The 12,566-nt window shown below is 47.7% G+C and overlaps 4 protein-coding genes and 1 non-coding gene across 5 annotated transcripts; 2 read left to right on the forward strand and 3 right to left on the reverse strand.

The window, feature by feature from the left end:
• Window positions 1-343: 343 nt before the first annotated feature.
• On the forward strand, window positions 344-706 carry MRP17 (mitochondrial 37S ribosomal protein bS6m; the record flags this gene model as incomplete). Its single annotated transcript, XM_024857304.1, has 1 exon — window positions 344-706. The coding sequence occupies one exon, from the start codon at window positions 344-346 to the stop codon at window positions 704-706; it is 363 nt and encodes a 120-aa protein (XP_024714440.1).
• A 604-nt stretch (window positions 707-1,310) lies between these two features.
• AUR1 (inositol phosphorylceramide synthase) lies at window positions 1,311-2,717 on the reverse strand (the record flags this gene model as incomplete). Its single annotated transcript, XM_024857305.1, has 1 exon — window positions 1,311-2,717. The coding sequence occupies one exon, from the start codon at window positions 2,715-2,717 to the stop codon at window positions 1,311-1,313; it is 1,407 nt and encodes a 468-aa protein (XP_024714441.1).
• Window positions 2,718-3,693: 976 nt separating this feature from the next.
• C7M61_001912 (glucose-6-phosphate 1-epimerase) lies at window positions 3,694-6,707 on the reverse strand (the record flags this gene model as incomplete). The annotated part of the gene is made up of 2 exons (XM_024857306.1): window positions 3,694-4,611; window positions 5,532-6,707. 2 exons carry the CDS (start codon window positions 6,705-6,707, stop codon window positions 3,694-3,696), a joined length of 2,094 nt encoding a protein of 697 aa, XP_024714442.1.
• Window positions 6,708-8,061: 1,354 nt separating this feature from the next.
• C7M61_001913 (uncharacterized protein) lies at window positions 8,062-9,408 on the reverse strand (the record flags this gene model as incomplete). Its single annotated transcript, XM_024857307.1, has 1 exon — window positions 8,062-9,408. One exon carries the CDS (start codon window positions 9,406-9,408, stop codon window positions 8,062-8,064), a length of 1,347 nt encoding a protein of 448 aa, XP_024714443.1.
• A 1,353-nt stretch (window positions 9,409-10,761) lies between these two features.
• Window positions 10,762-10,834, forward strand: C7M61_001914. The gene has a single exon. It is a non-coding gene; the product is annotated as a tRNA-Arg (tRNA).
• Window positions 10,835-12,566: the final 1,732 nt, after the last annotated feature.

The raw sequence follows: 12,566 nt of genomic DNA on the forward strand, positions 1-12,566 counted from the left end.
TCACTCGTAGCCACAAACCTCTTCAAAACATCTTAAGCAGGCAAAAAGCACAGAAAACAAGAAAGAGCAAAATGAACAACCTATCCTCCTTTCTGATACCTGCCTCAACACTAGCACCTTAACCATACAACCACCTACTGTACCACCAAAACCGCCGTCACCGTCACGATTTTTTTCAAATTCCCCCAAACCAAAAATGCATCCCTAAAAAACACCCAGATATGCCCAAAAGTAAAAAAACCCCACCTCCAGCCAGCTCTCCTCCACACCTCCAGGTGCACCTACATGGTGGGTGCAAATTTTGTTGATGCGAAAGTGAACAATCTCAACTACAACCACCGCCATGCTTTACGAACTCTTTGCCATCGCACGAATCAACGACCCGCTTCTCGTCAACAAGGAGGCGGCCAAGATCGCCCACACCATCGGAAAACTTATCATCAATAACAGAGGCGTTGTCCGCAGCATCACCAGTTTAGGACCTAAACCTCTTCCCAAGGTGCTTTCCAAGGACCAGGAAAGACACTTCCAGGGTTACCACTTTGTGATGACGTTCGACTCGTCGGCGGCCGTGCAGGCGGAGCTTTTGCGTACGATGAGAAGAGACCCTCGTATCTTGCGTACTTCGGTGGTGAAGAACGACTTGGGCAGACTGTTGAATGCCGGTTCTTCCTTCGAGAGAGCCTTCAACAAGGTGTCTTACTAAGCGGGTGAGGAGACTGAAGAAGTGCATCGCTGCAAACATCAAGCCAATAAGGTGAAACGATGAAGGGTTTTGATGGAAGCAGACGATGCTCAAAGAAGCCATAAGCTACGAGCAATGCATAAGAGGAGGATGGTTTGACGGTGAAGGTGTCATGTCAAAAAGACGAGCTGGAATCCAGCAACGCACTAGAGTGTTAATGCCTAGGCTTCGCCAGGCAGCATGTATATATGGGAACACGGAACATAATTGGATGATTGTAGGGTGACGGATCAAAGTGCTTTTTTAGTGGGTTTTAAATGCTTTTTTAAAGTAAGTCGATAGAGCATGCAATTCATATTGCTCTGTTTTACTTCTCTTAAGTTATGGGGTCGTGGTCTAGCACTGATGACATTCGGTATCACGGAAGGGTATGGTGGGCACTTGCCTCTACAACTCAGATCTAACAGGATATTCATTAACAGCAGCGTTGCTACGGCTTGCGGTGGATTCTAATGATGATGCATTCATGGAGGTCCTATTAGCAACGAACGACCTGCCAGACCTCGCAGAGTCGTTCGGATTAAATGCAATGAGCAACAGCGATGCAAAAAAGCAATGCAGATGCCTAACGCACCAGCTTCTTCGAAGCAGAAGGCACGGAAGGAGAAGTTATGTCGTTGAGTGAAGTGTTGGATGTGGCCTGACTAATGTGTGTGCCAGCGTCGAAACGCTCGTCATCGAAAATAGACAGGTTTGTACTCTTGTCAGTATCAGCGTCCTCAGCAGTCTGGTCCAACGCAAGGTGAGATCTAGACAGGCTATTAGAAGCCTCTCTGGAGCGTGGAAGCGTGGACATTTCAAACTCAGTATTGCCGAGGTACGATGGATTCAAGTAGCCAAATGGCAGCTCTTGACCAAGGCCGCTCTCTTGGTCCTCAGTAGGCACAGCAGCGTAAGCGCCAAGTGGGTCGTTCTTCTTGATGTCGTAGTACTCGATAGACGTGTACGACCATCTGCAGAACTTGTTGTAGTCGATGGCTGGCAAGGTGGTGTACTTGACGTAGGCGAACATCATGACAGACATGACGGCACCCATGATAAGATCAATGAAGTAGTGATGAGTCAAGTACATGGTAGACCACCACAAAACCAGCGCGTATCCCCACCAGACATACTTGTACTTTGGGAAAAGCCACAGGAGGAACAACACGTCCATCACGGCAGAACCAGAGTGCAACGAGGGCACAGCACCGAACACCAATGGAGAGTTTTCAAAAGTTGTCGTGTACATGTCCACGTGGAACAACTGGTCGATTCTGCCCAAGCCACCAGGTGAGCCGTCCATGGCGTAGTTGGCAGGCTCCAAGCCGTGCAAGTTCTTGTACCATGGAGGAGCAGCTGGGAAAGCGAGCTGGAAGAGCACACCGGCCACGTTCATGTAGCCAAAGGCGAAACCAAACGACTGCAAGGACGTTGGTGGCGCAAAGAGGAACACAAACAACGCCACAAAGAACGGCGACGCAAAGTGAATGATGCCGTACGGCAACCACGCCAAGATATCCAAAATGGGGTGGTTGATCTCGGCCAACACGTTCGACAAGTTGTCGCCGTAGAGAATGGTCTCCATAGCTGGGAGAAACTTGACAGAAATGGCCGGCTTCCACGAGTGAGGAATCTTGGACGCGCTAAAGAACAACGCCAACCAGGCAAAGATGGGCAACGCGTGAACGAAGAACTGCTGGGTCACAGGCACCAGCACGGCAGCCACAAGGAGTAACAAGATTGGTGTTTTGAGCCAAAGCGAGGCTGGGAAAATGATGTAAACAAACAAAAACACCAGGGCCACAAAGGTGTAGTTGACGATCTCAAACCACGACCAGTGTCTCAGGCGAAACCTCTGAATCGAAAGCTTGATGTCGGTGGAGAATTCTAGGTCACCTAGAGTGTTGCCTTGCTGCTGTTCCAGCAAAAAGTGGTATTGGAAAAGACGCACCGCCTTCCTGAGCGGCCGCGAGCGGAGTACTGCAGACATCGAAGGAGCAGTATTAAAGCCGTTAGGGTATGAAGGGGTGAAGGGGTTGTTTTGAAGAAGGAGTAAGTTGGTGATGGAGGTTTGTGAATAGGAGAAGGATGGTATTTGTGCGCCGATCGCGTGATGCGTCGTCACGTGACTCGCAAAAATTGCTTTTTTTCCCGTTTCACCAGCCCCCGACGGGCCGAGGCCGACAGAATGTAGACTATTTTGGAAGCTAGATTTACGGGTGGCTTGCTTATGGACGGGTAAATTAGAGGAAACTAAGGGGAAACGGGTTTTATGTGCAGGAAGCAATTTTCATAGATGGCGCAAGGTTGCTGGACCACGGAGTCCGGTTTGGAAAAAAGCTTAGCTTTTGTGGCTTTTTTTTTGGAGGAGCTTGTGGAAGCTTTTGAAGGAGGTTTAGTTTAAAAAGCAATATTCGAGAAATGCCGAGATGGTCCTTAATCCCCAGGTGTGTGCCCATTTGGTCGTTGCTTTTTTGGCTGCAAACAATGTCTCACTTCTGTGACGGACATCAAGGAAGAGTGGAGTGACCAAGACACATTTCCTGACTTTAAGCAACTTTGTGAAATGTGATTGTTGGACAATGCCGATGAAATATTGTGATGTCATTGGCTTGGCGGTAGAGAAGAAACCGATGCAAAACTGCTTATCTGAGACACCCAAAACGGATATCTTGATCTGTGGCACAGTAGGACGAAGGTGGGCTGATAATCAAGGTGCAATCGGGGTAGGCTATTTGAATTTAAAAGGGACACTGTAAAATTAGAACTTAAGTGTGTGAAGGAATTGTCCCATTTCACTACAGATGAAAACCAGTCTAGGTGATCTTATCAATCAGACAATGCAATCCAGATCTTTATCAATGAACGCAAATCACAATCCAGATCCTCATCAATCAAAATAACTTTCTGTCTACGCGGTCCAGGCTACCCCGGACTTACCAAATCCAAATGTCTTGCCCTAAACACTAGGCCTCGTAGATGTTGGTCTGGACCTTGATCTCGCCCAGCGGAATCATCTTCTGAGCAGCAGACCACTTCTCGCCCTTGGCCAACTTCACCGCCAGACCAACGTGGCCCGGCTCCACACACAACATCTTCAAGTACCCGTCCTTGGGCAAAAAGTCCGCCATACCCTCGGACTTCTTGATCCACGGGTTCCACACAACCGCGTCGGGCAAATTGTGTCTCTCCAACGTCAACAACACGTTGCCACGGTCCACCAACTGGATCACCTTGTGCATGTCTACGTCCTTGTAGATTCTGTCAAACTCCTCCTGGAAACTGAGCATGGGCAGCTTTTCGACATAATGCTCGCCCAAAAGCTGGTCAAAGCAGCGCAGGTCCATCAAGTTCGTGGCCAACGTGTCCGTGACGTCGTCCACCTTGTAGTAGGTGTGGAACAACCAATTGAAGTCAAAGGTGTTAGTGCCGGTGTTTTCCACCTCAATGCCCGTGGTCAAGGAATCTTCGGCCAACGTGACGGTCAAAATCAACGTAAAGTCGTTTTTGCCCTCGTCCCAAAGACTAAACGTGTCCTTATCGACGTTTTCTTTTCCAAGACCGAATTGAACCGCCACGGGTTCCTCGGTGGTCTGGCCCAAAAACTCCCAGGTGGAGTTTCTAGCAAAACCGTGCTGAGGCAACTTCACCACGGATTCGTTGGTGCCCTTGCCGAAAACGGGAAAAACAAGCGGAATTCCGCCTCTCACAGCCTTCAGTCCATCCAACTTGGCTCCTTCAGAAAGCCAGAGTTGCTCCTGTCCTTTCTCCTTCCACGAGATCACCGTGGCACCAAATTTGAGGATGGTGACATTGGTGTCTGGGTTTTTGGGGTGCACAATGCGCACTTTGTCGCCGAGGTCTTCCACTGCCATCAATTGCTGCTGAGGTGTAGTCGGTGTTGGAGATTGGTGATAATGGTAGATAGCGAGGCCGTGGTGCACGGGTGTGAAGGTGCCCGAGTCCACCCAGGTGGACCAAGTACCAGGGGTTACTGGAGTGATATTTATTGTTTTTTTATTTATTGATGAAAAATTTGTAGAGCTTGCCAAAAAAGATGTATTTTTGCTTTGTTGAGGTTGGGGCGGTCGAAAGGTATCATATGCTGCCTAGACCAGGGTACTACAGAACAGGCACTAAGCCAGGATTGAAAGCTTCTCTTTATTTGAATTCGTTAATTCTCTAATATTACTAATTTATGAAAAATCAATGTGGTGTGTTTTGAGGTGCCAAAAGGGTCACTTTTGTTCTGACACATCAACAAGCATCTAGAAGCAGCATGGTGTGGGATACCAATCATGAGACACTCGTCAATTTCAGAGACTGCAAATTTGAATTGAATGCGTTCTGACTCTAGTATCTGAAAAGTCATGAGTCGTGGCATGGCCAGTGTTGTGTAATTCTTCAAAAACGATTATCCAAGCGACAGAAGCATCAAGTACTGAAATGCAGCTTAAAGATTTGTACAAAATTTGATCCTAGCCAAAAAAAAAAAAAGAATGGAAAAAAAAGGAGATTGTTCCATCTTCAACACAGAAGCCAAATAGGCCCCATCTAGCCCTCTACAACTAAACCATGTATTAGTCCATCTGGTCTTATGGGCCAGAAACTGATGAGAAGCCCACTTCAAATAACCCAGAGCCACTCCACCACAGCTCCACTGAACTTCATACCGAACACTACTGCAATTTCTTGAATAAAGGGTAATGGATTAATCGAACTAAGTGGAAGCGAGAGAAGTAAAAACAGCGCCATCAAGACGCTTAATCAAAAAAAGCACTTTTCAAATTCAGGCCGACACGACGTTGCTGTCGCTGGTGTACTTGGCCTGTGCAATGGAAATGGTACGTCCGGAAAGGTCATAGTAGACGTAGGCACTTCTCATAAACACATCACCAAGCACAAAAGGACCCTCAGACTTGGCCTGCTGAGCACCAAGAGCACACTGTGGGCTGTCCTGGGTGCCAACACTGATAACAAGGTCGTTGTACGGAATGGAGATTTCGTTCTGGCCAAAGCTGAAGGTGAGGTTCTTGTCGGTAGGCTGGTTGCAGTCGATGATGTAGAGGTCGTCCTGGACTTCAGAGTATCCAAGGGCATCGGCCACGGCCTCGAGAAGGTTGGAGGGCCACATGTTCCAGGAAGTACCGGAATCCACATTGTAGTACTCGCCCAACTGGATGGTGTTTCCGTTCACAGTGGCGGACTCGGCGGTCAAGCCCAAGTAGTTGTCGGGCTCGAGGTCGTACTTCTGCAACTTGCCTTCGTACTTTTCGGTGTCGATACCGCCAAAAATCACCGTTCCCTTGGCCTCTTCCTGAGAACCCAAGAACAACGAATAAGACGCTTTGCAGGTCACACCGGCCTTCTGCAACGCCCAGGGCAAGTTGTCGTACTGCGACTGGGCACTCTCCTGGTTTCTGTCGGCGATTCCCAAAATACCTGGCGTCTTGGTCTGTGCCTTGTCTGCCACAGCAAACTGGAAGTCCAGCAACTGGGCCTGGCCGGTACCAAAAGTGAAGGCGTCCTTGTAGAAGGCACCCAGAGCAGTGGAGCCGTCCTGGTAGCTGATACTGAAATCTTCTCCAGTCGAGGAGCCCTTGGAAGACTGCTTAGGGTCGAATTTCCCACCTTGAGCGTTCTGAACATCAGGACCGTAAACCCAGAGATCGGACGAGCCGGTGTCAAGAAGAACAGTCACCTTCTCCTTCTGCGAGCCCAAGTAGATGTCCAAGTTGTACATGATCTCTTGTTCCTCGGTGATGGGAACAGGAGAGGCTCTCTTTCCGAACTTGGCGTTGGCATGTTTGACATAACGTTTGGGGTGGTGCAAGGCCTTGGTGTCCTTGACGACGTCAAAGTCAAGCTTCAAAGGAGCAGTGTCCCTTTTGGCGATTTCGTCGTGGCCGCCCTGGTGTGGGATAGCCAAGCCAGAAACAAGCGATGTAGCGATGGTGAAGATGGTCAAGTAAGAAAGCATGAGAGATGATGGAGAATTCGAAAAAGGTGGATTTTTCGCCTGTTTAAGTACCCGTTTTTCGATTAGGGGCTCCCTTTGATCGTACGGCACTAGCCATTCTTTCTTTGCAGCCGAGCGGGCCTTGACCAAGCCCCCGAGCTTCGATACAACGGCCAAGAAGGTTCTGTGCATTGAGGGGGAGCGGGCGGGCGGTATAGGGATTTTGGAAACACCTTGAGAAATAGTGTTGTGAGTAAGAAATTGGAGAAATGCCGAAATCGACGAATTCTCGTGGTGACACTTTAGTCCAATTTCAGTGTGGATCGCTCGCTTGCGGATCTCAGCCGTTGCCAAGATAAGGTTTACGCTTGACAGCTTAGTGCGTCAGCCTCGATAGAATGACATCATTCTCCTCATTCCCAACCGAAGCACCGTGCAATCAGCGATAGAATTTGCTCTCGTACGGCTCCAGATAAGGCTCCAGTGGTAAGCCTCGTCGGCGCCGCATACGTGGGCCCCGATAGACGCAAGATCCCCAAGAGGATGGATTTTGGTGAAAAGGAGCAATGGTTGTTGGAGTGATGAGAAGGACAATTGGGAGGAAGAAGATGTAATTGGTATTTTTGGGTGTACTGTGGGGCAATTTGGGTAAATAGAGGTGTTGTCTTCTCGACCTGTACTTCGTTATCTAGGGAAACGATGCCTTATCTCTGTGGTATCATCACATTCTTGCGTTCCTCAACAGAGTCAATCCACGGCACAGTCAATTGACGACAGAGTCAAAGAACAGCGTCTTATCGTTGGTAAGCGTCTGATTTTGCCCGCTCGGCTGATATGGAAGCGTCTTTGCGTCACGCAAGGCTTCGTCGTCCTGCGACTCGGCTAATCTGTGTCTCAGCAGAAGCACAAGAATGGAAACATAGTGACAAAAACGAGGGGAAAGGGTCTTTTCTTTTTTGGATTATGCCATACTGAAGGCTGCTTGGAATTGAGTCGTCAGGTGCTGTTGGTGATGAGTTCGTACGGCGATTGAGAGGAAGCTTGTCCAACAAGGTATCCACATTCAAAGCCGCCATGTGGTTGTAGATTCATGACTTCATAGTCTCGTAATCGGCAAGAGTTGCTTTATCGTGGGTATGAATTCCTCCCTGGTACAAGTCGGAAGAGACACAAAGACGACATTTGAAAAATTGAGCCAAACCCATGATCCACATACTGAGTCCATCCATACAGAAGATGGTATGAATTACCGCTGATTCTTTCAGCGAAAATGAATAGAGGTAGCCGATCAATTGATACGACTCTTCAACAAAATGAACTATGCTTTTCATTACTATGCTTTTCTAGATTCATGCTGGCCAGCAGCGGTGGGGTCCTAGGCAAAACGGCTCTTGAACTTCTGGAACTTGCTAAGCGACCGCTGGCTCACGTCTGAGTTCATGCTACTGAGGGACATGCCGCTGGGAGAGCGGCCGTTCTCTTTCGAAAGCGTCTTTTGGGAAGACAGCACCGTGGGCCGATCGTAGAGGGAGAAAGGCTGCGGAATGGTGAAGTTTCTGGATCCCGAGGGCTTGAGACTGGCCGAAGACGGCTTCTTCTGGAGGTTCGTGGGCTTCTGGAGGTTTGAAGCGGAGGGTTTCTTCTGAAGCGCCTGGTACTTCTCGGGTTGTCTGAGAGAACGAGAAGTAGGCAGTTTCTGCAACAGGTGGGTCAGCGGTTTCTGCTGGAGGCTGGGTATAGACAGCTTCTTCTGGAGCGTGGGTATCGACAGTTTCTTCTGAAGCGTGGGTATAGACGGCTTCTTCTGAAGCGAGGGTATGGATGGTTTGTTCTGAAGCGTGGGTGTTTTAAAAGAGGGTGTGTTTTGCGGCGTTTGCAGACGCAAGCTGGCCAGCGAAGGTTTCTTGTGAAGCCCAGGCGCCACTCCAGCCAACTGGAGCGACGATTGTCTTTGTTTGGGCATGGGTTTGGCGAAAACCCGCTCCTCCCTGGGCTCCTCAGTGTCCATGTCGTCTCCTAGCAAGGAGTTCAAGTTCATGTGGCCCTTGGAGGGCGAGATTCGGGTGAAGCGGGAGGGAGAGTGCTCTTTTTCAGGCGAATGCATTGTTGAATGTGTAGGCGAGTGTGTAGGCGATTTGAAGTGGCCTGAAAACGCCCCCATTGCGGTTGTAGAGTCTTTGCCATCATTTCCAAAACCGTTGCCTTTGTTGGTCCACATCTGCTGAACAGGCGCTGGAGGCGCCAAGGTGGGTCCTTGTCCAAGCAGCACTTTTTCGATCTTCTGTTCTATTTCATTCTTTCTCCTAAGCGGCAGCTCGTTTTCCTTGCCGAAAACCTCCTCCGGCCCGTTAAGCGTCCTTCTCTTCTTCGTAGCACTGCCATCGTGGCGTGGCAGCTGTCTGTTCCGTGAAGCAGCGTAGTGTGACGAAATGGACTCCATCTTCTGGAACAACGGCTTGTGGGCTCCCAGGTACCGTTTTCTGCGTTCCCGGCGTTCCGGCAGCGGCTCGATCTGGCCCGATATCTCCTGGGCACGGAGATCGAGCTCCTGAAGCACGGAGTTGCTGAAAGTCTGGGAGTAACCCTTGTCGACCATATTTTCAAACATACGGTCCTGAGGCGCCGGCAAGTCGCTCATGGATGGGTACCGCACGGGCAGCAGCGGCAGGCGGGGCAGCAGAAGCCGCAAGTTGCGTATTTTCTTGATGGGAGTGTTGAGCATGGTGGTTCTTTCGGGTCAGATTTGGTGATATATCTGATGGGTGTTTACCTTTTGCCGAAAGCGGAAGGAGGTCCGGGACGGAGGGAGGAGGGAGGGATTGGGGATTTGAGGAATGGATTTGAAGGTTTAAGGGAATGGATTTGACGGTTTTAAAGGGTGGTTGGAAATTGGGGTGTTCAGGTGGTATGGGGATGTGGGTGTGGTCTGATGTTTGATGCTCATTTTGTCGTGAGACATGTCGTGGGTGGTGGAGGTGAAGTTAAGGGAGGAGGCAAAAGAAAAAAAAAAAAAAAGGAAACAGAGTAAATGGAGAACTTGATCTGTCAGAAATTGCTTTAAAAATCTTGGGTGTTTTGCTTTTTGATGGTGGGTGGAACGGCTGAGGTGGTGGACTGAATGGCTGCTACTTTGAGGACGGCAGGAACAATGGCACATTATCGAGACGAGCGGCAGTTATACGGAATTGGACCTTAAGAGGTTTTTTCCTTTTTTCCTTTTGTTTCTTCCTTTAGGTTCTTGCTAATTTGAGATGATGATATTTTAGAATAGTTCAGAAACTCACCAAGAATGGCAGTCAGTTTACTATGCTCAACTCATCACAGTGAAGCTGGAACAATGGGCGCAGGTTCAATATATGCCTGCTTTGTCAATTTGTATGTTAGTAATGGGCAGTTTGGAGGTACAGGAGTATCGTAATTTGGTTCAATTTAATGAGTTGTTTTGAACTCTTTTGAGGTGCATGCTGTTTGAAATCGATCGAAGCCATCTAGATTTGAGGAGATCCTACGAGAAGTCACCATTTGTTATTAGAGGGCCACAGGTATGTTGGTAGAGATGGAGCACTGCAAATCTCTACGGTGATGCTGCAACCTCATGGTTGATTATCAGAACTTTGTCAAGGAGGCACTGGTTGGGAAGCATGTGGTGAAACACAATTAAAGGCAAAATTTTTATCAAAAGATCTTCGGCAATACAAGTGGAATTTTCGTTGATGTTCAGCCAAAAGTGTAGGTTCTTCTTCAAAAAGTTGCAATTTCTTCATTAAGATGACGACAAATCCCATTACTCTTTCGCTTGCTTCAAGAATTTAGAAGAAATTAGTGCTTAACAAAACGCAGGCACTATTTACGAGCTCATAATATGCTATTTTACTTCGTTGACGCTGTTGACATTAGTCCAAACTTCAACCGCTTATAACTCTGCGCACAGCCATTTCTAGACTGTGAGAGTAACAGAGATGCATATTAACGTATGGAAGTTTATATGGAGAGCTTAATATTATTTTTTGTCTCTCAAAAGTCCCAAAAGTTGATAGCATATATATATACAGCAATTTTTTTGTGCAAATAGCCCGCCTGCGTGGCGTAATGGTTAGCGCATTTGACTTCTAATCAAAAGATTCCGGGTTCGAGTCCCGGCGTGGGTTTATTTTTGCCATTGGTATATATTTTATTGGAGTATTTTAAGCGCTGTTTCATGAAGATTTTATTTCAGAACTGGCGTTTGCCTCAATCGCTTTCTTTTTCCCTTGTTCTGCAGATTTAGTACAACGATTATTGAGTATCGTTCATGATCTTGACAACTTCTATGGACAAAGCAGCTCTCTTAAGCTAGAGAAAGGCAATTAACTATGATGCCTGAAACTTATCCATCCACTTCCGTAGGATGGGCCGGCGTTTAGGTTTGGAGATTTTCAAGAAGGTGGTCTTCCCGATGTAGCTTGTCCACTGCTTAGTCACAATGCTTATTCAGCCCAACATATAAAAAAAGCCAATCAAATTTCTCTTGAGTTTCCACAGTTAATTCTATAAAAAAAGTGCTATTGTTGAGATAAAGTTTAGAGTTGAGGTTTCTATGGCTCCAGTTGACAACGAGATAAGCGAGAGTAACTAACGAAATATCTAAAATTTAGCCACCCTGACAGATAATTGAAGACAAGTACACTGTCATCGATAGAAAGATACTCCCCAATACTTCGTTACATTTGAACAGCCCATCAATTGCGCTGGACTAATCTCATTAGACATCCTCTTTAACATACCATTACCATCGAAGTCGATAGCATCAACTTTTGAGCCAATTACACAACAAAACGAGGTACCGAGACTCATGAATCATTACACAGAGAGTTGTATCACAGAGCACCTATATTTTCCATCTCCTCGTCCCCTCTTTATCAGACCTCCATTGCAACTACACCATTAAGCCACCCGAAACCCCCGAATCTAGAAACAAAACCCCCCTTCCAGATCAAGAAATTTCCACTTCATCACACCTTCCACCTCTCAAAAACCCCACCACTAAACCCCAAAGTCAACTTACATCCAAAACCTCTATCCTAATAGAATCCCCACCAACAAAAACTCCTTCACGGAGCAAACCGGATCCAAGACAAACCAAGGCCGTTCCGTGGACCCCACCGAAAAAGCTCCATAATCAGCCAAAAACGGCCCCTGCTCCTCGCCAAGATCCTCCCCATGCTCAACCTGGTGACAAGTCCGAGGCCGTACCTCACCAAACAATACCACCCTCGTACGAGGCATTACATCTAGAAACGTGATCTTTTGTCGTTTTGGGAAATTGGCAATTGAAGAAAAAAAAAAAAACGAAATCAGAGAATTGTCATAATTAGAGGGTCGTACCGAGGACTCATTGACTTGAATTCTCACCACCCTGCTTTCACCCTACTTCCACGCAATCTCCGTCAATTTACTGTCGATTATTAAATTAGGAGGATCCACTACTAAACGGCGCCCCGGTTCCGGGCAGCGACAATGCTAATTGACCTGGGACCAAAGGAACAATCAAACCTTGACTGCACTGAGTGGGTGCAAATTACCACTGCTCCATACACAGCCTCCGAGGTTATACCCTACAGGTCGAGAGGTTGTGCACGAGGAAAAGACGGTGGTGATTTTCCGGAACTCGAGGGCATGGGCTCGAGTCCGAGCTTGTGGGGATTAAGCTTTGGCGTGTTTTATGAAGAAGTGCCATTCTTCAGTTCTCCATCTTTGAATGTCCATTCATATTTTTTTTTTTTTTTTCTTTTTCTTCCATTCAATCCAATGTGAAAATAGCCGTTTAGCCTCTTCAAAGCTCGAGGCGTCATGAGGCGAAAATCACACCGCCAGGGCATTTATTAGCCTATTCAGGTTGCC

Source organism: Candidozyma pseudohaemuli (genome assembly GCF_003013735.1).
Source record: "Candidozyma pseudohaemuli strain B12108 chromosome Unknown scaffold00003, whole genome shotgun sequence".
In the NCBI taxonomy this organism is placed as follows: Eukaryota; Fungi; Ascomycota; class Pichiomycetes; order Serinales; family Metschnikowiaceae; genus Candidozyma; species Candidozyma pseudohaemuli.